The sequence below is a fragment of the Xylocopa sonorina genome, chromosome 7, assembly GCF_050948175.1.
Source record: "Xylocopa sonorina isolate GNS202 chromosome 7, iyXylSono1_principal, whole genome shotgun sequence".
Taxonomy (NCBI): Eukaryota; Metazoa; Arthropoda; class Insecta; order Hymenoptera; family Apidae; genus Xylocopa; species Xylocopa sonorina.
This window is the reverse complement of record NC_135199.1, coordinates 10227021-10255003: the sequence shown is the minus strand read 5'-3', so window position 1 is coordinate 10255003 and position 27983 is coordinate 10227021. Positions and strand designations below refer to the sequence as shown.

The 27983-nt window shown below is 48.6% G+C and overlaps 2 protein-coding genes across 16 annotated transcripts in view; both read left to right on the top strand.

Annotated features, from left to right (window-relative positions):
* Positions 1-27983, top strand: part of Dlg1 (MAGUK family member discs large 1) — a 430262-nt gene that overhangs the window by 174807 nt on the left and 227472 nt on the right. The gene's annotated exons all lie outside the window — the stretch shown is intronic.
* Positions 25647-26168, top strand: LOC143425416 (uncharacterized). Its single transcript, XM_076898160.1, has one exon. The coding sequence runs from the start codon at positions 25719-25721 to the stop codon at positions 26166-26168; it is 450 nt and encodes a 149-aa protein (XP_076754275.1). The 5' UTR covers positions 25647-25718.

Genomic DNA, 27983 nt, shown 5'->3' with positions numbered 1-27983 from the left:
AAAAAAAAAGATCCTCTTTCATTTACTCGATGAAAGAGTATAATTCCCTACGTAATCGGTGCGGATTATGTCGGTTCACGTGTTTGATCAGACTCGGTGTAATTTCATTTGTCATTCCTGGAACAATTCTGCCTGCTCTGGGGCTGCGTCGTTCTCATTTCGCTCGTCTGGAAAGGAACGATTTTCATTTCACTTACTTGACCAGTTTGATTCGAAGTCAGCTCGTTCTCTAATACTCGTCGAACCGTACGTAATGTCTGCCATTCTCGTCAAAATTACGTACGACTCATCATCAATATGGACGTCAGAATTATCCCATTGAACGAGGAGCAAATAGAAAAGCGCATCGAGTAACGAACGAAGCTGATAACGAGTAAAACTATTCTCCACCGCGGTGCAGCCATTAAACGCAGCTCGTATCAACGGCGAGCAATACTCTGGAAAGTTTGCACAGGATCGATACGAAGGGGTAAATAACGCGTCCCTTATTTCAGTTTTACCATCCAGTATCCATCCAGTTAGAATCGAATAAATTCGTATTCCGCAGTTCCGGGGGGGGAGGATCGTGATTTCTCGGCTTGAACGGGATCCAAGAATCGTGGATGTAAATCAGGGACTGCATAAGAGAAACCCTGGGCTCCGTTCGTCATGCATCGGCGGGGCTTAAGAATAGCTGGGCCTCACCCTGGCACGGAAAATCGTTACGCCGTTCGCCGATCGGTTCCAAAGTAAAGATCAGAGATTCGTGCGCGATGGAATCGCTGCGCCGTTTCTCTTACCCCCTGGCAAGTTTAGCGTTCGCAGGGTGCGCGCGGATGCAACCAGAAATCGACGACCCCGAATTCCGTCCCTTTCGTTGCCGCGAATTTACTTCGCGAGCGTCGAAAGGGGCGTACGCTCGATAAATCGCCACGTATACGGTGCGCGCCGTGGCGATGTTGGCTCGCCAACACGATTCGAACTTTTAATAACGATAATTATATTTTGTCGATGTAGAACGGTAACGATAACACGATAGCAATTAATTACGCTCGAACTCCATTCACCTGAGCTCTATTTATTGGAACGAGATGTTATTTAGTATCCGATTAAACTGGACTATTGTCGAGTCGGCTGGGGAAATTATAGGTGGAGCGGAGAATCAGCGAACTTCCATTGTTAGGGATAAATAAGCTACGGGCCAGATTTATGGCGTAGATTTGATTCGTTGTTACTCGTGAGAATTAATATTTCACTTTCGATGTAGTATTATTGCGCGGTTCGCGACGTTGTGGAACGGTCTACGCGAATCCTCGCGAATTCTCGTCCGTAAACTGTTGCAAAAAGCCACTGAGAGAGAGAGAGAGGGAGAAGTGGTGCAATAAAAATTTTATGGGATTTCGTTCATGCCGTCTCGTTCCCATTAGTTTCGTCGCGTCGCGTCGTTCCGCTAAACGTCCCAAGTAATTCTGGCTGTTATCCTCGTCCTGGGAGAAAGTCCGCCGCTGGAATGGCCTGTATCGCTGCTCACGGTGGCGTTGTAAAGTTTTACATCTTCGATAAAATTTTAAACTGACCGTAGAATTTTCTGCGATTTCGCTAGTTGCTCTCCGCATTTCGAGCGGACCGTACGAATATGATTATTGCCGTGTACGCGCGCGTTGATTCGTTGTGGGTGAATCCGTCGTGTCGTGAATCTTCCGCTCATCCCACGTTTCAGAAGTAAGCGCCAGGGAATTAAACGGTGGCACGCTTGAAAAATAATCTCTTTGACAGAACGAAGCGCGAAACAATTATTCTATTCTATTACTCCGCGTCGTGAAATTTCATTTTCCTGCGTCGCTTTTCCACCAATCCCTCTCTGATTTCTTTCGATTAATTAGTCGAATCGTTTCATCGAGGAAAAACACGCGTCCACTCGAATATTCATTGTAAACGACAGATGGCCCCGTCGACGGTGGTCGTTTTGACGAAAATTGGATGAAGGACTCAAAAGCCAATTCCCATATCGCGCTCTCTTTTAACCATGCGATCGTTGAAAGCAGGTGGATTGATATACCTTTGATGTACGAATTTACAAAGAGGTCTGCAGAGGCGATCTGTTACAGTGTTTAAACGATTAATCAATCGACGCATTGTGCACCGCGCCTGGCCATGCAATTACTTTCCTAAGCTGTTCGAATCAATTTAAAACACTGTTCTCGCATTGAAAATCGAACGATTTCTTACTGAATAAATGATGAATCCGGTCCGTCGCTGGTATGGTAAACGTGTTTCTTCTCGCATTCTTTGCGGCACGCATCTCAATGGAGTCTTTTATGCGGAACACAACAAAGCACGTCGAGGCAATATCGGTACGTGCCGTTTGACGCTAATGGGCCAAGTATTGTAAAGGCTTGACGAAGTGGGAGGAGTTGTACTACGCAAGGGTTGAATGGGAGAGGCGTAAAAGGGTGAAACGAGAGGGGCAGCGGCGAGGGTGGCTCGGTTGGGCCAGGGTGGATTGAAAAAAAAATGCAGCGATAGGGAGAGATTTATGCAGGACTGCGCGCGGCTAAAGAACTTCCGAATACCGATCGTAAGTTTCTTAGCTTAAGACGCGGCTACGAACGAGATTACGTGGATCTGCTCTTCCGAATTGAAACCTACTCCCTTGTTATCGATCGATATTCCCAGAAAGTTCGCGATTTCTATCTCCTTCGTTCCCTCTTTCCACCGTCTTACGCAGTAATAAGTATAAATACGACGAAAGAAAAAATCGATACCGAGTATTACAAAATAGTCAAGAATTTTTTTCAAATAACTTTCGCAGTAAACTTGAAAGGTCGTCTTTTTTTTTTTTTTTTTTTTAAATCGTCGCCACTTTCATCGGTCTCGATTGAAACCGAGCGAAACTCAAGCTGCGCATTTTGAAGCTAATTGTAAGTTCCGCGGCAGACTTTCCGCCGATCCTTTCTGCCGTTCGAACGGGCACTCTTGAACGGATAAAATCGATCTCGACTGAATGGACGTAAAAGGAACTACTCGAAATCCGAAAACTCCGATATTCTTCGTCCACGGAATATCGAGAGACGAAATAAAAATGTTCGCGACACGATTCGTTTATTTCCCGACGTGGCTCGCGAAGATTGTAAAGCGATATCGCGCGTTCCGTTTCGAACGAGCAGAGGAGCGCAGGAGGCAAGGGAATAGCGAGGAGTCCGTGTTTCGCGCGCGTAAACAATCGGGGGTTTCAAAAACGACCCTCGACTCGGTTGTTTCCGGGAAATCGAGTTGACCCTCGTCTATCGAGGCGCTGCGAACCGTTCTCGAACGACTCGTCGGTTTCTTGCCACGAGCGGAATCGTCTCTCTCTCTCTCTCTCTGAAACGAAACTCGCAGCCCAGCCGACGGTTTTTATTTTGTCACCAGCCCGGCCGCCGGTTTTACCTCGTTTACGAAGCACTTTGGCCAACGTCAGCGTAAATACATAGGAAAATTCCGTAGGTGTGGGCGAACACACGCGCCCACAGGTGTTCCTAGCCCGCCGCCAAGTACCGCGGAACGTGTTTGCTCCGGCAAATTGGCGGCGGTGCAAATGCATTTCGTCCCCGCTGCGCACAGAAAGAGAGCTCTTCCCGTGGAAATTTCCCTCGAAAAAACTGTTCGAGTCAATTCGAACCGCGGGCTTTGATACATCCAACCAGATCCGACTTCCTGACGCGACCCACCCTGTATTCAGCCGAACGAACCAAGTTTTCCATTTCACCGAGCACACGTTATTCGTAATAATTACGGCCAGCTGGCAGTGATTCGATCGAATCAGTTCGAATAAATCGCCTACGGATTCGAGGCGATTAATTACGAGTCTTATCGATAGCGAATAAATTAAACGCGATCGTTTAACGAACGTAATAATAAGTTACGTTTCATCAAAGATAAACAAGCATCCGTGTAATGTAACAAACATGAACGTTTCGTTCGATTTGTCTGAACAGTAGCTACCAGGAAGAAGTTGTTGGTACAACCGATGCGGTTTTAAGATGCCAACCGAGCGAGGTTCCGTTCAAAAAATGCAATATTTCGTGGCCCCTCTTTGTGTAGTCCCTGGGAGGCTGCGAAAAACAATTTCCCCGTGGCCTGCGACAATTCCTCGACAGAAATTCCTCTCGCGGATACCATTCTGTCGGACGAAAAAGCTCCGCGGGCACGCCTCGAATCGCGGTGAAATTTGGAGCGCGGCTGGTGGGTCCGCGGCGCTGGTGACTTCCGGAGATTTTTCCGCGAGAGGGCGGCTACGCGTCGGTGCATAACCGTGGCTGTTCGCCAGTGGCTCGTCCGGGTGGTAGAAACGGGCAAAGGTCCGCGTAGGAGGGTGCACGAGGCCGAGTGGACGATGCGCAAACGAAACGTGGCCAGACAATGAGGACGAGAGGCATTATTGCAAATTCGCCGAATACCAGGCCGGCTGACGGTGCCCGCAAAACCGACGCTGCTCCGCTCGCAAATCGTTCTGAGGATGTACTCGCTGAACTGCGCCGCTGCCTGCGCGGCCTCGCGTTGTCTGTTACTGCTGCTGCTAATAATTATGTTGCTGGAAACATTCCCATCGACGTTAGAACGGCACGAACGACGCGAGCGGGTCCGCCTGTTATGAATATCGGAACTTTGACAATTATCCCTTTGACTGCTGCCGTCTGTCTGTTCTTCATTGCGAAGATTTCAGCCGGAGTTACGTTGCCTGGTTACCACCGCGTATAATACGCGGGATCTCGAGTAATCTCGTAAAGGAAGGATAAACGGTCCAGGCCTTCCTATTGCGTTTCGTTATCTCCATGGAGATTGAGAAGCACGGTGAATGAAGTTTTCGAATGAAACAGAACAAGGGAGCGAAGAAATATGATCTCTGGAAGAATATTGGGAAGGTTTTCAGAGAAGGGTGGTTCGTCGACCAGGATGATTGCGCGGATTATTTAAGACGGTCGTTTATTCCGCTTGTCACGAAACCCGTGGATCCTCGAGCGAACGAAATCAAACGGCACGTGCAGTCAGCATCGCAGGCATCAAAAAAGTCGGAAAGCCCTGAAAGACACGCGACTTCGCCTGCCTTTAGAGGCTTCCAGCTGACGCTGCGATATTCGATGCGGGGGTAGAAGCGTCTGGCGAATTCTATGCCCGGCCCGCCACTTCTCACCGCCTTATTTCCCTTTCTTTTTCGTCCGCCTCGCTCCTCGTTCGCGTCGAAAGGATCCTCGCCTCTTCCGCGCGACCTTTCTCTCCTCTCTCCAACGTCGAATCATCCGTAGAACGATGGTAATTGACCGAGGCTTTGACGATCCACCCTGTCGAGAGCCACTTTGACGCACCGTTTTTCTCCGCTCGCGGACCGTCTCTGACTGCGGCGAAATCAATTTTCAGTTATTTCTGTATTGGCATCCGTCGCATCCTCGAGCTCTACGTAGCCGTCATCGCCGCGGCGGTATGCGCAAATCGCTCGGAATAATTGCTTTCGAGGACGAGCGCTATGGAAGATTTCTTCCAGAGTTCGAACTGGACAACGTTGGAAGTGAATCGTCGAAAATTGATCTGAGGAATTTTCGAAGCATCTCGCGGTTAGACAGATTTTAAGGACGCTTTTGTCGTTTTCATCGTCGCTAGAAAAAGGTCGTTAAGAGTAATCGAGTAGAATCTAAAAGACTCGCAATATTATATAAACGATTCATTTGTCTATTCGTATTCTTTTGCCATCACCGTCGAAACTCGATGTGGACAGAGCAGACATCGAGCCGTTACAGGTGCAAAGAATTTCATATTTTTCATCGAACCGATGGCGCTCTTTTCTATCGGGTACAATAGACAAAAGTATCGACGAATAACGATCGAATCCAGGGATCGCGCGCTGGTTTAATCATGCAATCGCTGGAAGGAAGAGGAGTGGTATCCCTTTGAAATATAAAGTCACAGAGAGAGGTCCGCGGTGTCGGCGTACTTTGACGTTCAAACATCTACGGGGCAACGCTCCGTGTATGATGCCTGATCACGCTGTTAGCTTTCAAAGAGCCACTCGTACGAGCCTCGTATAATGTTTAGCATTTCCATTTCGATAATCGAACCCACTTGAATTATAGAACTGCTCGACGCGCTACTTTCGCGCGTGCAATTTATTAGCCGCGACCAGTCGCGAGGTTCGAAAGTTCCTCGATGCGTTAAACTCGATCAACCATCGAGCTGTTCGACGCGACGCGCTATCTCTCGATACGTTCAATCGCGACCAGACGAACGTGAACGCGATCGCGGTACGACACGAGCAAGAATAATCATCCCACAGCGAATCAAGTAACCGCGGACGCAAAGGCTGCGACCCGTTTACTAGATTGCATCAATTAATGCGCTGCGCGAGCAGAACTAATCGGGGCCAGCGAAATGATTCGCGCCACGCACCTAAGCGCACGACCGAATCCCGTTATTTCGCGTTTAATCAACGGCGATGTTTTTAACGCCCAAATGAGTTACGTGATTAACTGGACGAGAATGGAAAGCTGCGGGCCACGTCTAAATCGCTTTAAAATGTTCCGCGGCCACGATCGAACCTGCGTAAATTGTACCACGCGGTAAACGAGTGTTCCCCTCCAAAAAAAAACGCGATCGACTCGCGCTAGTGAAATTAACTGGATTTTATTGACGTTTGCAGAAGTAACCCTGCGATTGTCAGACTTATTCGTAGTTTATCGCCAACAGATCCCACAGATCCGTCGATATCACCGGAAATCTTTCGAACGCGGTGAAAACCCCAATGATTAATGGCGGGGGCGTAAAAATTCCATGTCCGTCAGGCGCAGAACAATGCCACTGCTCTCGCGTATGCCTGTCAGCGACGAGGAACGAATCAGATCGTTGATGTCGCGGCACGAACTTCATAAAAATTTTACGAGTCCGCATCCTCCCGTTTACGATTGCTCGCAAGGATTGATTCGTTGCCGCGTTTTTCGTTCTCGCCGCGTCCTCAGACGAGATTCGAGGAGCTACGTGATCTCGAGACGCTTCCTCGTTCCGCTGGAGAATCAGTAATCCGCGCGACGAATTTTATCGCGGCTGGAGTCGCGACGGAATCCGCATAAAACATACACCCCAAGATCGACCAATAAATTACCGCGTTATCCGATGACTTTGGTGTGAAATTATTACTTAATCCATCGTTCGTACATTCTCTTCTTCTCTTTCGCGTGTTTTCTCGTCCGCGTGGAACATCGCTCGTTTCAGTGGTTAAGATTAGGGAGAAAATAAACTAGACCACATTAACGAGTTAAAAGTTGTTGCAAATTAAATTGTCGAAAATATAGCGACGAAATGAATGGAGTACTTTGTATACTGAGGACAGAATCCGAACGATAAGGGAAAATTGAAGTCGGCGTAATTGTTAATTAAATTTCAGTCCGATTGTAATTTCCTGCTGCAAACGAAGGAGTCGGATAAAAGGAAGTATTTAAATAAGAGCACGTTTCTGTTGTAAGTTATTTAAACACTTTGGTATCTCGCCTCTTTTGGTACGTAATAAACTCTGGAATAGACCAAATTAATTAAGTCGGGATGAAAGTACGAGCCGTTTCAAAAGGCGCAGTTTATGCGGACAAAATGATGTTTATGTAACAGTCGTTTATTTGGCTGGTTATATTTTTATAGTTCATCTCGCGCAAAGATTTCGCTTTTCGAGAATCCGTTGTGCCCGTCGAATAAAGGCCTGGAATATGGATTTCACCGGCACTAATGTTGCGAAATGAAATTCCGCGATGGAGTAGCTCATTACGAGGATTTCAAACCGATCGCCAGGCACGGACGTCTACCGTGGCCGCGTATTTCATATTGAAATTGATCGCTGTCACGTTTTATTCCTCCGCGTCTGCGTTTTCGAAATGCCCGTTATCCTCGTCCCGTTTATCGAAATATTTCAATGCCATTCGATTCCCAGCTTCATTAAAAGTGTCCCGCGTCTACCGAAACAACTGCAACGCGTCCTGGATTACTGTTCCCCGAAATTGAAAAGAAGATTTATCACGCCACAGTGATAAATCCGGTTTCCGTTCAATTTTCATCGTCGAATTCTGAAGGGAGAATTCGAATTACAAAAGGAACATTGCAAAACTTGCGCGGTTTATTGTTATCGTGGCGCAAATAAAAAAAAAAAAAAAGAATACCGAGCGCTGCAATATTAGAGAGACCTTAACGCATCCCCGTTAAAAAAAGAAAAGCGTTACGAGCCCCTCGATTGTTCCGAATGAAAATTCGTTCTCCCTTCGATATTGTTCTCCTCCGCTAATTTGCGGTAACGAGAATAGATATTGGGAAAAAAGCGAATACGCATAACCGACTTGAAATCCCTTATCTCTCGTTTATTCGTTCAATGGCGTCGATTCGAACCGAGCAATGCTTTCACGCTTTCCACGTTAAATAGAAATCTGCATCAAAGCTCGATCGATAGAACTATTCTTTCGACTTTGCGTCTCGGCTTTTACATCGAGCCATTCTTATCTTCTCTCGTCCAGTAAAATATCGTCAGATCGCATTTAATTGTTTATCTCCCGTTCTTCGGATTCAATTTCGCTCGGCCAGAGGTTCGATTAATCAGAATTGGAACAATAGGATCTTCTTATCCCCTTTCTTCTTACCATCTATCAACCTTTTCCTTCCACCGCGTTCTTCCTTTACCGTTCCTTGAGGGATCGAAAATCCTGCATCAGATCTGAACCGTCCTCGTTTTACTTGTCAGAGTAGAAATGGTCCCACGGTACTCGTTCAACCGAAGAGGACAGTCGTCTGCTGCATGTCTGATCGGTGGCGATCCTCGCTACTCGTCGTCCGACAAGACGCGATCCCATTCCACTTGCCCGCCTTCCAAAGACTTTTTACTGGCTGTCTCGTTTTACGTGATCGTACGCTACTTGGTGCGACGCTAATTGTTCCTGTGTAACTTCTGCAGTAGTAATACATAAAATGTCCGTGTGTTTCACGTGACTGCCACTCTATGCAGCATTGAAAAGAACGATGTAGATTTCAATTTTCTATTCGTAGAGCCTGGCTAGAATTTGATATAAAAATATGCGCCATAGGGGGGAGGGTTAATATTAAATTACGTGTTATTCCACAGCTGAATATTGTATTCCTTTGTACGAGCTTCCGTTTTGCACGAATTTCGCGCTGGAAAGTTTCATACGTCGGGCTAAATAAAACAGCTTCGATCCTAACGAATAATGCAATTGAAAACCGCGTTGCAAGCCGACCTTTGTTACCTTTGCAATAAATACGTAACGTACACGCGCGTCCGTGTAAATAAATCGCAAACGTGACAAATAAATTCTCCTCCCCGACAACGACGCTGCTCGAAAAATATTCCCCCGCCCGATTCCATGCATAAAATAAATACGAAGCGTTCCAGGCATCAAAGATCATTTATTGATCTCCAATGATGAGTATCGAAAATATCCCGGCAAACATTGATCCGAGTGTTTGTTTAATCAACGAGGTACACCGGTATGACGTGTTCATTAAACGCTGTTGGCTGTAATTTCCCGGATTATTTTGTAAATTTATTAAAATAGCAGAACGTTTGCTTTGATATTTCGCCTCGTTAAAGTTCTCCAACCGTTCTTTGGGAACATTAAACGCAAATATATTTTTGAATGCAACAGATGCGACAATAAGGATAACGTTTTCATATTCGATGTCTTCTCATTGAAACGCACACGTCGCGATACTATTCCTTACAAATCGATCATTTTTTCACTTCTGAATCGTGAAAGCGACAACGACAGAGCCTGTTTCTAATGCGTCCAATTTATCGTCGAAATCGAGCGATCGAACGAGCGCAATTCATCGATCAGCACCGTATCTGGAAATCGTTACGCGTTTAAACGCTTTCGGCTGTAAAATACCAGCGGGTTTCGAGCTTTCAAGCCGCCAGCGCGCAGCCTCCCTCCATCGTTTCACCTCGAACGACAATGAAGAAAATTACATCGATCGAGAAATCGACGGTCCCATTGACTATCTTAAAATTCCGTCGGTGGTATATAATAGCTTGACGATTTTCGATGAGAATCGACGGGAATCGGTACGTTCGAACAGCCGACAAAGTCCACTCTGCGGTCGATCGGCGGTCACTTTCCAGAATCGTTGCCAATAACTACCTGACCGCTGTAAACGTTTACATTTCTGGGGCTCCCCTTGTAATTAGAATTTACTCTCCTGGCCGATACGATTAATTACCAAGGGAAAGAATATTTTACCTCGTACATTCTGCAATCCCACTCTGAAATTGATTTCGCTGCGATACAGTTTCATCCAGAATGAAATTCCACAAAAAATTCCAATAACGAGAGGACCCGACTTTCGAAGAAATAAGATATTTCGGCACTAAAAACCACGCGAGGCTATCAAAGAAGGAATTCCAGTAATAAAAATACCAATGCAGGGACGTCAGAAGGGAGTACCAGCGGTAGGAAGAACAAGCAACACCATAAAAGAGGGTGTTCCATCAGGACACCGTGAACACGATTCGACGACTGTTCCATCCTTTTCAACGGGTGGTATATGCAAGCGAGGTAGCGGAACAAATCACGAACGATTGCAGAAAGAAGAAATTTGAGCAAAAAATCCGCTATCTCGTTTTACAGTCAAAGATAAAAGAGGTACGAGCCACGGGATATCACTGTTGGAACTTCCAGTCGGTTTCTTTCATTTTCCTTGTTTTTCTTGCGCCGCTCGCCCCTTCGTTTCCTTCCTTCCTTCCTTCCTTCCTTCCTTCCGCCAAATTTCCCTTGGACGCCTGTGCAAAGACCGCGCGGGTTCTTCGAGACGTTACAAAATCGCAGACTGCTCGTAAAAGGATAATTACAGCCATCCCATTTTCCGCAGGAAATGGCCGTCGTCGCGTGGAATTAACCGACCCTGTTCGCGACTCCCGTTCTGTTTACCAATAAATGAAGGGGCTGCGAAATGTACGCTCTTCCGCCGGCCAGCGAGCGCCATTTGCATTGATGAATGCAACCCCTCGGTGGATTTAAAATTCGCCCCGCGACTGGTACGCGACTGCCGTCTCCGGCTGCCGCCTTTTCAACGAATCCCCTACGTCGAAGACGCTGAACCATTCGTTTCCTCGAATTCATGGCTAGTTAATTGCCATTGAGCGTGTAAAAAATGGAAGATCGACTCGAGGAATCTGAAATTAATTGCCTCGCCGGGGCTCGCCTTTTTTTCTTCTCTTTTTCCTTCGCGAAAGTATCCTCCGGTGACTCTCGTTTTTCACTGGACCGTCGACGTAGGAGCTTTCTCGTGCACAGCTTTAAATGCTAGCCACTCCTTGTCCATGGTTAACTGATTTCTTGGGACCAGTTTCTTGTGAAACAGATTGGCAGTTTCGTGGGATCCCAGCGAAGGTGAATCTCGACGAAATTTTATCCGAAAGGCGCTTTATCTGGTAGATTTTTAAGTCGCGTGAAAGCGTGGTAAATTCGTAGATCTCGTTACGATTATTACGTACAGGCATTGAAATTAATATAATGATATATCGATACTTTCTTTCATTCTTTATAAAGACGTTCTTCATCCATCTTCGCGTACTTGCTCCCTCATTAAGGTGGAGTCCGTCAAAGTTTCACCCACATCTCCCCAACCTAATGATTACTCGAGAATTGCATTCATAGCGGGCACCAGAAACAAGTCAAGTTAATGATTCCAAGTTTCCGCTCCCGTCATTACCAATGCTGACAATTAGTCGCGAACTCCGTTACGCTTCGATTCTTGCCGCGGTGATTAATGGAAGCCCGGCGAGGATCTTCTTGCGTCGAGTCATCGCCTGATTCGTTGCTGCCGGTAAGACAGCCACGGAACGGGCGACATTTGATTTCCAGTTAATTAGCCCCGCTCCCGGGGGAGAACTTTAGTTTGCACTCGGTTCACGTACGATATACGAGGGCAGGCAGCACAGCTTCGAAGGCGTCGAAGCTCTTTTCGCGTCGCTCCCTTCTCAATCTTTATCTCCACGTTCCGTTCCTTAGCCACTTGGCGCGTCAATTATTTCCGTAATCCGCTCACGGTGCGTTACAGCGACGAAACACGAATTCGGATGTTCCCTGCGACTCGACGCCACGCGAGACGGACGCGATTCCTGTTTCTTATTCGGATTCCAAACACACGCGGCTCCCCACGGGTTTCAGCTCGTGATACACGGGACTTCCGTGCCTTTCGCACGGTAACATAAATACTCGCCAGGATATCGTTGCGCAAATATTAATACCCACTGCCACTGTCTTCCCCTACGAGCAACTCGGCGACAATCGCATTATACGAGTCTCCGCAATTGAATTTTTTTACGGTTATCCTTTTATGGGAAGGAGAACGCGGAATTTTAATGGACGAGTCGACGAGTAATAACAGCATCGTAATAAAATAAATGAAACATTCCGCTATGGTCGAGCGAGGGATCTTCGTTTAATCGAGACCGCTTTATAGGCTTCCTCTGAGCAACAGCTTCCGGCGAACGTTCGATGAATGAGGACGCGGACGAGCGACGCGCGTAGCTCCTCTGCAGGTGTCGCGAGATCGAGGCGCTTGCGATGATTGGTAGACACGTGGCGTTATAAAATCGAACAGCTCTCTGTTATTGGCTGTGTAACCGATTATTGAATCCCCCGAAATGAAAGTCCATAGCGACGCCACGTCGAGTCGTTGGTTGTTTCTCGCGTTTATATCGGCTTCTCTGTGCACCTTATCGCCATTCCTCGGCCATCTCACGAAATCGATTGTTCTTCTGCAAATTTCTCGATCCGCTTTCTCCGTTTTTTAAATTTCCGTGCGAACTGTGTTCCTTCGATCGACAACGAAAAATCTCTACTTTGCAAACGTAGAAACACTGCTAGAGCGTTTCAACGAGTGATCGTCGAGTGGTACGAATGGTCGCGTTCCCAATGGAATTAATCCATCGGTACCGCGAACACCCGTCGCCATACATAACGATTCGCTCGCACGAGGCATTCTGCGAATCGCGTAGAGACGACGACGGGGCGCGTTCATCGCTCGCATAGCTTCGGAAGTTTCGCGCTGGTGCCGAAGAAACAGGAAGCCGCGGACGCTCCGGGGCGCCCCGTCAAAAGCGAATGCCTCGAATACTTGGGGAAACAATCGCGAATTTATGAATGGTGCGCGGGTGCACGGCGACGACGGGGACGGTGACGACGCGCGGATCGATTCGAGAAACGGCGGCTGTTTACTCGGCATTCCTTGCCGCGGCTACGACGACAGACATCGCCAGCCAGCGGGTAATTGAAAAAGGAGGAAGAGAGAAGGATCTCCCGGGGCGCTCGCTACCGGCTGGCTCTCATTGTCGACGTCGCGCGGACCGTAAAATATCGCGGAAGTTTCGTCGCATGTGCGCCACGGGCGGAGAACCAGTCGATAACAACGTCGTCCGTCTGTCGTCCGAGGGGATTCTCGCGCGTACCACTGAACTTCCCTTCTGCTCGAACTCCGATCCCCCACGGTGGACTTGAAACGCTGTTCGCCCCTTCTCAGACAACGACTCGACGCGGTCTGGCCGCCGCAAGGACGCGACGTCGAGCAAAAAATGCCCTATTATCGATTTAATGAAGTTCGCGGAGGCTGTTTTATCAGTGAGAAGTTTCGCGCGCCTGTTTTGCTACCGACGACCGTTCGTTGCATTACGGCGAGCAGCTTCGGCTCGTTAATCTTGAACTTGCACGGCAATTTCGTCCAAGTGTCATTGAGAACGCTCGCTCCCGAGGTGCTCCAGTTTTTGGTGGGTTCGCCTGGATTTTCATCGGCGACGGGGAGATTGGTACTCGCCTCGTTGCGTCTTCGTTGTCGTTGTCGATCGTATCGAATGTTTCGAAGATGCGAGCGCAGCGGAATTCACGCGAGACATTTCAGATAAGTAGAGAGTAGATAATGAGATGTAAAATTTGATGAGTTGTGTCTATGGTAAAGTGGAGGACGTGAAATATACTGTGGCAGAATATAAATGCTCTTGCCCTCGTAACCTCGTGTGAAGTCCGAGAAACAATCAGCGACGCGTGCATTTCTTCTCGCGTGGCGAGCCTCGACGTCTCTCAACCTTACGCTCTGTCCTTCGAATTAACGCGCGTAAAGAGCTCGCGATAAACACGGAACGCTTTTAAACAAAGGCGGCAGGCTACGCTCGTAACATCCAGATGCAACGAATTAAAATACCAGCTAACCGCGCGCGCAAATGTGTTAATTCTCGTTGAATCCAGTGGGCTCCGCGGCGTTTTCAGTCTTTTTCCCTTTTTTTTTTTCCCTCGAGCGATCGTTACCGCGACGACTATCGTAGGCGCGCGCGCGCGCGCGTTCTCCTTCCCAGCGAAATAAATTTCGGTCATCGCGTGGCTAACGAGGCGGAAGATTGCGAGCTGAAATTTTTTCGCGTCCACGGATGCGGGAAATTTTTGCCAAAAACAAAGAGGAAAAGGTGGAAGAGGAGGAGGAGGAGGGAAGAAAGGGAGGAGAAATGTAACGGCGCCGAAAAATTCCGTGGTGGAAATTGGACGCGGGACAAAATAGGAATTGCCTAACGAACTGTGCAACCGGAAGTCGGGAAGAAAAGAGGAGTCCGAGTCGAACGGCTAACGAGAGAAGGACATGTTTCAAAGAAGCCGGAAGTAGTTACCGAGCGGTCTACGTGTTCGCCCACCCGACACCGTTTCCTGCGCGCAGGGGGTGGGTCGCCTCACAGCAAAGTTCTTTCTTCGAGCAAAATCTTGTCTATGAATATGTTTCTCGCCTCGTTTGTCCTCCTTTCCCGTTCGACCATCTCGTCTACTCGCGGACAGCCTCCAATCGCGAGCTGCAAGATGTCTATTTAAACGGATTCAAACGGCACCTTGAATAACCATTGTGCTCGGTTTCTTCGACGCCACATCTTTCGAAACGAGAGGACTATTATCACGATCCTTGTAACTATCTGGTTGTCATAGGTCTGTATCAGAAATTTCTTATTCGGTTACTCGTAAAACCTATGCTTCGATGTCATTCTTCTTCGAGTTCGTTCCAAATATTTCGTACAGACACGTGGTAGAGCGTGATGAAGTTTAATGGAGGTGTTTCATGAACGACTAATAATATCGTACAGGGAAAACGGAGAGAACGTAAACATTGAGATTTTTTGCCCGCAATGAGAATTGCGTGGAGTTGGCCAGTGATTATTATCCTGATACGGAAACGGAGTATGCAAATGAGAATAAATCGAGTACAGCGGAAGCTCGACGGCGCGACAGGGATCCGTTGGGGCCAGCACGTTGTTTGCGCTGGAAAATGAGTTCCCAATGCCCTTTGATCGCACAAAAATCCGCGACGGTGCTGCATGCACCCTATATATTCCGGCGAAACGAGCTCTCGCGATCGTCCCATTTCGCGTCCGTCCTTGTTCCTTCGTCCAATGCGCGCTTATTACTCCACGCTCTCGCAGGCGTACAACCGGCGTGGCGGACGATTAGCAAACGGAAATGAAATTATGAAAAAATAGCGCGTTGGTATCATCGCTGCGGACCTCAGACAAGCGTCAACCGTTTGACCTGGATGGGTTGTTTTATCGTTCAAACGATTGCTTTGTACGCGATATTGTTTTCCATGGAACAATGTATCCTTTACTCGCGCCACCGCTAAGCGATTCAGCTATTGTACTCGAAGAACAAAGAGTGTGCCCAATAATACATGGCTTTAACCTATATTTAAAGGATCTGGCTTGCCTAACTACCTTGCGCTGACCAACGCAAAAATAGCGAAATATTTCCTCAACACTGCTCCACGAGCTATTCTCTATCTGTGAATGAAATTAAGCGTTTGAATTTTCCTTAAAGTACCATTAAAACCTTCGTCCCTTGACACCTCTGGTCTCTTAGTCTGCTGAATAATACGAACTGATTCGAGGAAGAATTAAATTCTTATTCAAGTTTACATCGAAGAACGTGTGCTCTATTAAGTAATAGAGATCATCGTTGACCAGATTCCACTGTAAAAACTCATTCCAGCCTGACACGCGTTTGACCAACGACAGAAGGGACCAACGCGGACAAAGCTTGACGCGAATCAGGAATTCCTCCCTTTGAAATGTTTGTTCGCTATCTGTTCGCGTCCGCGGGGGTCAATAAAAATCAACCGACGAGCAAAAGACGGGGCGCGAGCGATTCGTATAAAACATTCGTTCGCACGGACCAGTGAGAACGCGTGACAAAGGGGAAAACAGAGGACAGCGGCGATGGGGAGGGCAAAAAGGCGAAAAGGGTGAAGCGAGAAATAAGCGAAAGAGAGGATCCGACGTGTCCCGCGGGAGGTTATCGAGGCAGCTTATAACGAGGTAAGGCTCGACCAGCCAGAAGTTTTTCTTGCCCGCAATCTGTGAAAGGAAGTCGACGGGGAACGCTTTGAGGAAGAAAAGACCGCTGGGAACTCTGTCGATGAAACGAGCGACAACATCTCCCGCTTCGACGCCTCGCACCTGTCTCACCCTTACCCTTTCGCTCTGGTGAAACGTGTAATCCATCTGACTGGCGATCTTCTCGTTAAGACGCGTGTTTCCGTGTGGTTCTGTTGCTCTTCAATTACGAGTCACTCCTCTGTTTGGGGTAGAGTTTCGAAAGAAATCCGCTGTTCCAGATTTTCCATCATTCAGGAGGGCAACGGCGAGGACCGGATATTAATCTTGATACGCTCGCGGTTTTCCCACCTCGCTGATTATACGGAAGTTGCAGTCGAATATAATTTCCGGCAACGGGCGCGGCCTAATTCAATACGGTGAATGGCCGACGAGAAACAATAGACCAGCGCGTGTACGTGGGCCCGCGAATTCACTCGCGTACCGACAGGATTCCGCGTGTATTAGGGGTGGCAACATAGCAGCAGATCGCCTCTGCGTCTGGAGTTTCAATGCGTCTTCCGTTCTGTTCAAGGAACTTGTCAGTACGCCGTGTACGAACGTCGGGTAATTAACTCGAGCATCGTTCGCCTACTCGGCTCGCGAGTTTTTCTACACCCTCGAGACGCGATACTTTTCTATTAAGCTCACAGTGAAGTACATGCTGGTGTCTGATTCGATTTGGTCGTTTTTAGATCGCCACGGTGCTCTACGTTTCTAATAACTCGTGTTCAACTTTCTTCTATCGTTGTACTGTCTCTGTACGATTTTCAGACAAATATGTGTCGCAAGTTCCGAAGCAGGAAACGCAGCTAGAATTTTTTCTCAAAGGAATCATCAGAACCAGGGTCTTGGCTGTTTGCGCGCTAGTTGCAGGAACTTCGACACGAGTTACCGAGTCGCAGTTACAGAAGTAACGAAGGTAACGAAGCAAGGATCTCGCGAGTATCTTCCAAATTTCATTACATTTCTCTGTCTAGAAATAACCAGAGAATTCCACGTGACTGTAACACCGGGGCGAAGTCTGTTCGCATCGCTGCGCTCGCCACGAACAAATAGCGAACTCCAGTTGGAAAATCGCGTCCTATTTATGAACGACAAACTACTCGTGTTATTCTGTCCGAGTTTCGATGCACTAACGAGACTAGAAGCGCGAGTATCGCGTCCCATATGCCACGATTAGAAACGCATGGGGGACGTAACACTGTTAATGGGATTATTTCGAGATCAAAGTTGCGCAACAGCAGAGGAAGCTTAATTAAATCGAACGAATACACCAGTTTCACCATCGAACACAATTTTACAGCGTTTTATCTCTTCGACGCTTCTCAGCAAAGTACTAATAAATCCCCCGCAAAAAGAATGCAACGCGAGACGCGAGCCAGTGTAACGAAAAGTCTAAAGTAATCCCAAGCAAGCATCGTCCGTCTCTAAACTAGTCATTTCACACTGGTCCACATTCCGTTGGCTCGCGTGGACTGGTCCAACGACATCCGTTTCACTTGGGTCGTCTCATGGGCAGGGCCCGCGACAGTTCGTTAGTTAAACGACGCCAGTAACGAACGGTCGAATTGAAGTAGAGCGCGCGAGGCACTCCACCACCCTGCCTAAACCACCCTATCCGACCACTTCTGATAATAATAACAGCGAGGATAATAATAGCAATAATTCTCGCAGGGTTGCGAAGTCACGCTCTTTCGACGGACGCAAACGAACTCGTTACGCGATCGTCGCCGGCCACGTCACGGTTTTTGAAGCGTGAAACGTCTAGCGAATGAAAGGAAGCGCGAGAAGCGATGCGGGGGGCTGTCGAGGAAGACGGGGGTTGAAAGGAACCGGCGGGCGCGCAAGGGGTGCGCTTACGCGAATTAAAACGACCGGAAGGAATTTCTTTTCGCGATGCAGCTGCATCCACCGGCGCCGCGTCGACTCGTACTTTTATTACGTTCCATCCGCGCGGCGGCTATCAGCTAAAAACAACTGAACGGCTTTGTGTCGAGGCCCGTGGAAGCTTAAAAGTCCGCGCTGCGAACCTGGTCGCTGTTTTTTACTTTTCTTCCTCCACTGAGGGATACAAAGCCTGGGCGGGAGAAAAGGCTTGGAGAAGGGAACGGAAGAACAGTCGAAAGACACTGATTGTGTCAGTACCACTCGGTTTTAGCGGCAATTCTGAACGACTGACCGTCGCGTTGCATCAACGCGTGTTAAATAGTTGGGTCTCTCTCTCTCTCTCTCTCTCTGTGTCTCTCACTTTTCTGCTTCTTCTCATTCATCGTGGAGAGATGCAGTGGAAGATAATCGTGCGACAAACTCGCGTTTACGGAGGAACAGGATCGACGAACAACCGCGTAACTGTAAGTGAATCGCGAACGTTCGTTCAGACTGCTCGCTCGTCGTTTCTCTAGCGCGCTCGTTGTCGCTCGAAGCTGAAAGATTGGTTTACGCCACTTTACATGTTTACCACTGGTATACGAGGGAGAGAGGGAGAGTTAACTTTCGTTCAGACCAGCCGGAAACCATTTTATATTTGCAGATTCGCCCCGGCCCCGCGAAGCCCAATTCGTGGGCGGAAAACTTGGGAGAAACTTTTTCGACGCAAACTTTATCCTTCGCACTCCAGCCGACGTTTCGAGGCATTAGAGCTTTATTTAAATAACTTCACCACCACCCCCAGGCCCGTACGTTCGAGCGAGCATACTGTTTCTCAAACGAACCGTGTCCCGTGGCTGCGCGTCTGGCTTGTAAAAGCTGCAACCAAGATTGCTCCGCTTCTTTCGACGCTCTTTAAAAAAAAAAGAAAACTCTGTTTAAACCGGGGAACGAATTGAAGGGAGAGAAATTGTAGCTACCAGTGATAAGCTCTCCTGTTAATCTGTCGAACAATCTCTGGAACTAACTCATCCCTGTCGAGAATCGAATTTTCGATACTCTGTATCGTTTAAATTGCATCGTACATTCCTTCGAATAAATCTAAAACGACGAACGACTCACCCTATCGGTCAATCGAAGAGTATACAGCTGGAACCGCATTTCTGGCGTCGCTTCTCTTAGATAGAAGAGAGTTAGAAGGGAAAAATGTTGAGAACAATAACTGCGTTACAGCTATACTGGTAGACCGTAAAAGAGGTGCGCAACTCTCGTCGAGCTGAACAAACGAAACAAATTGTTTCCTCCAGTTGCAGCTGTAGTTAGTGCGTTTCGCTCGACGGTTATTAACGGGTCAGTTAACGTCAAAGAGAATTGTTGCGCGTACGTTAACGCGATGCTCCTAATCGCGGCAGTATCTGAATGATGCTACCCGTATACAAACCCACGGTTCAGGCGCACACCGACTGCGTTTCATCTCGAAAACTCTGCCCTCGAATTTACTTCGCGTCTAGCTGCGCGAAATTCGTGCTGGCTCCAAAGGTTGCTCGAAATCTTTTCGCGTTCGCTGCAATCGAAGTGCTGTCTTTGGAAAATTTAAATCTCCACATTAACGCCCGCACTCTCTTTCTCTCTCTGTACATCAATCGAGCAAACACAGCCACTGTTCGAAAGAGAATGGACTGGTAAAGCAGCTCGTATGGCGAGGACCCAATGAAGCTGCGATACTTTCTCGATTAACGAGGGGACCTAAGGGCGCGGGCAGGAAATCTGGTAAACAGATCCATCGATATTCATTTGCGGTTACTCGACGGGATTTACCTGCGCTAATTCCATCTGAATCGGACTAATTAATTCGACGATCGGTCCGGCGATCGTATAGAAAACCAATTAAACCGATAGCGGTCGGTAACGACTGCTAATATTTGCATGGAGGATCGAACCGATTCCCGCTCTCGCGATCTTCTCGTTTTTCTCTTATATTCTCACTTTTATCTCTGAAATTCAATTAGAAACGGCCCTGTACGCTCTCTATGCCTGCATCCTCGATATTGTCCTCTGTTTACTTGATTTTTCTTGCTAACGATGGCGGGATGTTCGACTCGCGACGCGGATTCTCGTGGTAATATAACGTAAAGGGCTCGCGGAACGATTTTTCGAAGCATCCGCGTTAAAACTCAGAGCATCGTGCTGTTCCTTTCCCTCGATCTTCGTTGTAATATATACATAACGAGCTGAAATTAATTTACGCGCGTAAATAACGAAATAAATAAATAAGAGAGCCTTAGGAGATAGTGGATTGAAGCGAAACTTTTTCAATTGGTATGCCATGTCTGCACAAGGGGATATTTCATTCTTAAAGCCTTTAGACGCTCACAAGGGGCACTTAATAGCAATAATTCCAGCGCAGGGAGCATTGAGAACTTCTTTTCCCTATCTGCGTTCTTTGTTGCTTTTCAAAGGACTCGCTTCCAAGGGGGTAGTTTTCTTCCGGCGCAATAAAAGAAACTTCCATCGCGATGGAGGGACTGCTCCTCCTCGTCGTGACTGAAAGTTTTTAAATTATTGACAGACATACACACGCCTGCGCGTCGTCGATATATACATTCGATACAGTCCCTCCAGCCCTCTGTTTTTATTAAAACTGGGATCGAACGCCGTCACGGATAATCGGGAGTTCTCAGATCAATTTTATTTTAACCATCGAACGCGCTCGAATTCGTCGAGAAGGTCCCGTCGGTATTGTCCGGGAATTTGATTGAAACGCGAGAAAAAGAGCCGTTTGACGGTACCAGATAATGTAGCCGGTTACCCAGAAAGCTGTTTCGCAAGTTCAACGCGATCGTCAGTCGCGATAGAACGTGACGATGCAATTCGCTGGCAGATTGTCACATCGCGATGTCGGCGCGTTAATTCCCCGCGATCGATGCGACGGCTGAAATAAATAAAAATCGCGAGCAGAGCATCGCTATTAGTGGTTTTGTACAGTACGTCAGAGCCGGCTGTTTTTTTTTCTCTCTCTCTCTCATTTTTTTTTTTTTTTTTTTTTTTATCGACGGAAGCGACTCGTGTCGGTTTCACGGCGCGGCCAAAATTCGACGGTGTCACCGTGATCGAGGGTTACAAAAAAATTGTTGGATTTGTAATACGTCACGCTACCCCCGGGCTCGCCCTCGGAAATCGTCGAACCCGTTTAACATTTTCATCGTACACGCCCGGGGAAATGCTCGCGATGCATAAAACACGCCTCGCTTCGAGGCAACGCGAACAGGCGATCATTATAGTGGCGCGTTCCAGCGCCGTTGTTGTCACGGTGGTTGTTACTTATTGAATTTTTGTCAGGATCTTTGAGTCGCTCGAATAATGCGTCGTTCGATTCGCGTTATCGTAACGCTGCGTTAGTTTCGCGGAACGGAATTGAACGGTTGTACGAGCGAAGCCCTTTAATTCTCCGTTCCTCGATATTCTCTACGGTGGACGCATACGCGATGACGCGTACGCGAACCCGCGATAATATTTTAATATCCTCCCACCTTTTTTACGAGCGGAACACACCGGAGAACCGTGCCGTTCCGTGCCGTTGGGCAGCGTTTTTAAATAACGCGGCGCGAATAAATTTGTCGCGCGAACGGCCGAACGAACGGACGAGGATATCATAAATTTTCATGTATCGCGGACGAAGTCTCGGATACTTTGCGCTGTGCGCCGTATCAAAATAAATTCAGCTTGTGTAACTCTCTCTCTCTCTCTCTCTCTCTCTCTTTCTCTCTCTCTCTCCCTTTCTCTCTCTCTCTCTCTCTTTGCGCGCGCGTAGAATCAGCCGCGAAACAGCCGCTCCCGTCTGCCCCCGTGTCAACGTTTAATTGCGCTGAACGCAACGGGTTCGTTCCGTTTCAGACCAGCCCTGGATTTTCCACTAATTTCATCCCTGAACTTTGCAACGCCTCCACCACGCAACTTCGTTCCATTCGGCATTGTAATACCGGCGGAAAAAACATGAACAAGGGCTGTTGGTTGAAGGGCCATTATACATTGTACACGGCCCGTGAATTCTCCGCGAATTTCTACCACGCTTTCCGCAGTAGATGGTTTTCAGACGGGTCTGAGTGCCGAGACCTTCCACCGGAGAGCGCGATCATTTTTCTCGTCTTTATTACCTTCAATCATCCTGGAAATATTTCCTTTAGTTTAATTGGCGCGCGATCCAAACATGTGGAAATTGAATCGAGGCTAATAATTTTAATGGAATTTTTGTCAAGCTGCATATAGCGATCTTTTTCATGGTGTCGATCTCTTCATAGACCACAGAGCGTCCTTTAATCGTAACGTAATGTACTCTGATGCAAATCGCGTTCGAACGTTCCATTAACGTGGAGAAAGACGATGATAGGCCAGCATCACGAGCAGTCCCTGGCCAGTAATCGCGAAACAGAGAGCGTTTCAATCGAATTGTTCGTCGCATCGGCGGTTTGTCGAATGATTCCTCGACCCTTTAACGTCCATTCACGGCAGCGACGCATTATTTCGCGCCCCCGATCGCGCTGTGATTTACTGCACCGGAGTGACGCGCGCAGGCAGCGGCATTATTTCTGCCCGGTTATAATCGCGTTCGTTCGCGGTTTATTTATCCGCGCATGATGCGTTTGATGGCTGCCGCGAGAGAACAAAGAGCCTCGAACCATCGTCCGATCGAACGATCGCGAAAGATATTGCTTTTCCCGATATTAACTACTCGCGCGTCGTATCGCCGCCCGTTTAGGTGTTCCTCGACCTCGACTACTCGCTCTTCGATCGTATCTCCACGCCTTTTAGCTACTCGTTGTTATCTCGTTCGCTTGATGACACAACGGTGCGCGAAATTCGCCCGTCAGAGATCGTGACGGCTCGCTTATTGGAAAACGGAGAATCATCGTTAACAAGCAACCCCCTCGGGCCAAAGATTCAAGTTTTAATTGTTACTTGTACGTGACAGACATACAGTGCATCTTGCACGTCGCGGTGACGAGGAGTGCCAGCAGTCAGTACTCGAAGAACAGCCAAGTGTTTTCCACCGTGCACCTAACGTCGGTGCTCCCGGCACAATTTATAATTCTATCTCGCCCCGTCTCGCGCATCCAGACACACCCCCGATGTTGCTCGAAGTCGATCCGCGAATTTCTCTTCCCTCGGCTCTGTTCCACGTTCCGTGTTTCGCGCTGGTTCGCGTGCTGCTGCGAAACGCGTCGAGTAATTTGCCTCTAACCAGACTTTATCCAGCGAAAACGTGGAACGAGGATTCAACGCCGCGAAACGCCAACAACGGAAATTGAACGGCACTCGAGGTTCGGGACGGAGAGGCTGCCGCGACGCCGTGTTTCCACCACGCGAAAGTCGGATTGAATAACAGAATCGAACGAAAATTGATTAAAATCGCGACGCCATCTCATTTCGCGATCCCCTCGTAGTTCACGCACGGTGAAGTCAATCGTGCGCTCTGTCTGAGAGAACGAATCGAAACGAAGGATCCTCCTCCCGGGAAAGATATCGTCGAGCAAAAAAAAAAAAAAAAAAAATTGGGAAAAGGAAAAAATCGGGAGAAACATCTCCGTTCGAGCGTGTTTCCTTTTGCCAGTCGAATCGCGACCAGGCTTGATGCCGTGCTTCGTGACTTTTGCAGGCCTTAACAGAAAAGGAACGACCCTCGACGTCCTCGTTGTTACGTATTCGACGCGAGAGGTGGGAAAAATCGCGTCTGGACGGAGTCTGGCTGTCCGCATAAAAGAAGTCCCGGTCAGTTATCGAGCGTTCCCGTCCAGTGGTTTCGACGGCCGCGAAATTTAGTTGAAAGTTCGACTCGAGACGTTCGAGGGGTCGCGGTTTATCGTCGAGGATCAACACGCTAGACCCGACAAGGGAAGCTCGCTCATGCGTGACGAGTGAAACGAACACGCTGGCGGCCGGAAGTGCCGTCTCAATGGGAGTGGATCCTCGTTCCAGAGGGCTGCCTTCGGGAAGACGTCAGCCACGCGCAGCTCGATGGACCGCGGAGGATCGCCGCGGGAAAACCGACGCACGGGTTGAAACTGTTGGTAGACACGAGCGGTGTTGGCTGGTCCGGCCAAGACGACCGTGTAAACGCTAAAGTTCCTGGGACCTGGTGCAACGACGGCTCACTCCTCGATTGGTTCACTGAGGACTTTGAACTCGTGCCCACTGTTCCTGTCATCGACGCTGCGGACTTCGAGCGAATTTTTTCTACTTTTCTAAGTGCGCCGTTCGCTGAGACCAACTGTAACTGGAATGTGTCCGCGAGCTGGCTTCGTTAGCCGCAATCGTTCGCAGCGGACAGAATTGGCTGGAATCGAGAGTTCATTGCTCGTTAACGTCGTTCACGTGGACACTGTGCCTGCGACTGGTCGAACACCTTCGCGGTGAGAGTTGTTAACAACGTCTGGCGCCTCGTGTAGGATTAAAAAGTTACCGCTACGTGTTCAAGAGTAGCCAGGACTCCAGAAGTCGTCGATCGTCATCGTGTTCCCAACAATCGTGCCTTCGATCTCGCCAGCCATCCTCCGGGATTTCGACCAGACGCGTGGAAACTCGCGTCTGAGATATTCGACGAATCCTTCCTCGCCCTGTCCCGATTCACCGCCTCGTACGTTCCGAACTGGACGGCTCCGATCCTAATCCTGACGAATCTCGAGCGACTCGGTTGTCAGTGAAAAATGTGGAAAGCAGCCGGGGGATTCGACGCGCTGGATCTTCTTCTGTCTGGACGGGCTCGCGGGTCGAGCGTGCAGGTTCTCGCAGGGGCGACCGGCTAGAGATCGAATCGATGGAAACACCGGGTCTTGGTCCAGACCGCGCCTTGATATGGAGGTGAAATAGGGTCGCTTCGATATTCCCGGTTGCCAAATGAGAATGGAGGTAACGCGACGAAGAATCTGCGGCGGACGAGAGAAATCTTGATGCGAGCGTGCGGCTGTTACGAGCTGGAAATTGGATTCGGACAGTTCGTTTGCGTTGTTCTTCGTCCCGAGAACGAGGGGATTCACGTCCGTGCTGGGTAGCCACTGACAACGGTGATAATGCTCAACAGGAAGAAACAGAGAAGATAATGGAACGCGCGAAGTCTAACGCGATGTTACTTATTCAAATTCGCTGAAATTAATCTAAAGAAAATTGTTCCTTTTCGTGAGTTCGTAAGGGAAGAGGCACGCGAGGAAGTAGAGCGCAAAGCTGATATAAGTTTACAAGATACAACATAGGGGGACAAAGTAACTGAAAAAACGCAACAAACTGCCTGTCTGAAATTCTGCAAGCTGAAATACGAACGCTTCCAACGCCAAACAGAGTGCCGTTGAAATCAAAATTCAGCCGGAAACGAGCCATCAGGGGTTAACGATCATCGTCCCAGCAGTCAGGCTGCGCAGCTGTGGTTAAGGGTGAGGGAGGCTACGTTCGCAGAGATTTCAGTGCTATGCATCGCGTTGGCTCCTGGAGCCTCGATGACCTTGACTCAGCGAGCATGAAGCACCCATCGAGGTCACCGGGACTTGAGATTGCTATGGCACTGTTCGGCATGGTCTGGCTGCTGCGTGTACGCTCGGAGATGCGACGTTGCTCGAAATGCCGGCACGAGGAGATTCTGGTGGCCCAGCAACAGCAGCAACAGCAGCAACAGCAACAGTTGCAGCAGCAGCAGCAGCAGCAACAGCAACAGCAGCACCATCATGTCCATCACCACAGCCATCACCAAGCACACACGCTGTCGCAGACCACCAGCCTGCTGCAGACGCCAGACGACGCGGTCAGCTCGTCAGCGAACACTCTGTTCACTCTGGATACGCCTGGCGCTGCCGGTTCCGCCGGAAGCTACTGCGAGGTGCACGGATTCGTGCAGGCGAAAGAAGGTAGTATCCTCGAATAGTCCATCGATGTCTGCTTCGAATCGTAAACTATGCGTAGATTCGATTTATCATTTTCCGGTCGCATCGTTATTAGTATTACTCTTTCTTTATTTTAAATTAGCTTTTAATGTGTCTGAACGACGACTTTTCGTATTAAGAGGTTATATCGAACGAATTCTACCATTGAAAATCGTGCATGTCGCGTATGCGACGAGGAAGAGATCGAGCACGCTACACCTTCGACACCTTCGATGAGTGCCAAAGCTCGAAAAGGAACCAGCAAAAGATCGAGATTACTCGCGACCGGAAATATCGTCGGTAATCACTTCGCCGCTCGCAAACGGTTCGTCTTAATCTCGGGGCGTAGTTCGAAAGAACGATTACGATTTCTCCGTGGAGCACTTTAAGAAGTTCCCCGCTACTTTCGCAATATGCCGGGGTCATATTGTTAAAGAATCGAAGAACGTTAGCAGGCCGGATACTCGGTGGGAAGTTTTCGAATTTACGAGGCGCTGCGCGCACCGGGTTTCCGCTTCGCGCGTGTGTGTGCGCGCGCCACGGCCGAGCCAAAATCAAAGTAGGTCGTTTACATGGATGACGCGAGGAACAAAGAAAGCCGGAACTTTTATTTGCCTATAAAAAAGGGTCGCTCGCAGGGCGGGACGGGTTCCACGGAAACGCGGCAGCTTGGTTCAATTTCCCCCTGAAAATAGCAGTTTCAAACTCAATTATTAATAGCGTTACGCAAAAATTCCGTTAAACTTCTTGCCTCGCCTCTGTTCTTATTTCGCGAGACGCTCTGCTCCAGGACACGCAGCTACGGACTAGATAGCTGTTCGAACGTTTTCACGTGTCTTTTTTTTTCCGCCTTCCTTTCCCGTTTCGAGCATCGAAGCGGCCATTCAAAATAGTTGGCATTATTAAGAACCGCGGCGTTGGTTCTGGAACAAGAACAGGCCATATCGGCTTTCAGGCTTTCATTGTCGACGCGCTATAAAAGCAACGTTTCCCGACGAATCGTCTTTTATCGGTGTTCCACGTTTGTCGGACACGACGTCACGGCATCGCGACGCCATGAGTTGTCGAGTTTGTTGCCGCCTTTGTGGAGCGTCGTCATTGTTTCTCAGGCAACGGGGGAGCATCTGCTCTATAGGCAACCGCTTCCTCTTACCTACGTTTCCGTCGTCGACGTTTGAATACCGTCGCAGCCACGACGCGAGTTCTCGCATTAAAGATCAACCGAGGGGGAAGTTTCGGCGGTGCCGCGTCTCGCTTATGCCAGAAATAGGCGTAATTTGCGGCGAACGTTCGTCGAATGTCAATTAGGGGATGTTAATATCACTGTGCATCCGAAGATAATTGCCCTGGTAGAGTATCATCTCGTTCGAATCTGAGAATTAAGACGAAATTCCGCGTGCGACTACTCGCGTGTATCGTTAATCCTGCGAACGTCTTTATTAACAGGATCGCGTAGACGAGTAGAAAGAGAGACAGGAAGAAGGGGAAAGGTGAAATTTCTGGTAAACTTTCGTTGCAAAAAGAATAGGATCGTTAACCGCCGCTCGATGTGTAATTTCCTTCGCGACAAGGGGAACCAAGGCGAAACCGAGGGACCCCATTCGACGATTCGTCCTTTTTTCCACGATGCACCCTTTTATCCGACAACCAGCGTGCACCCACGGTCCATGCTGGACTACTTCCCCGACCCAGTTATGAAATAGTTTCCCTCGCGGCGGGGCGAGTGGCGACTCGGCGGTATCGCACTTTAAAGCTGAAAGCATGTTCGTGTCGTGCAGGAACGCCGGTTGTCGTATTGTTTCGAGTTTATTATCTGC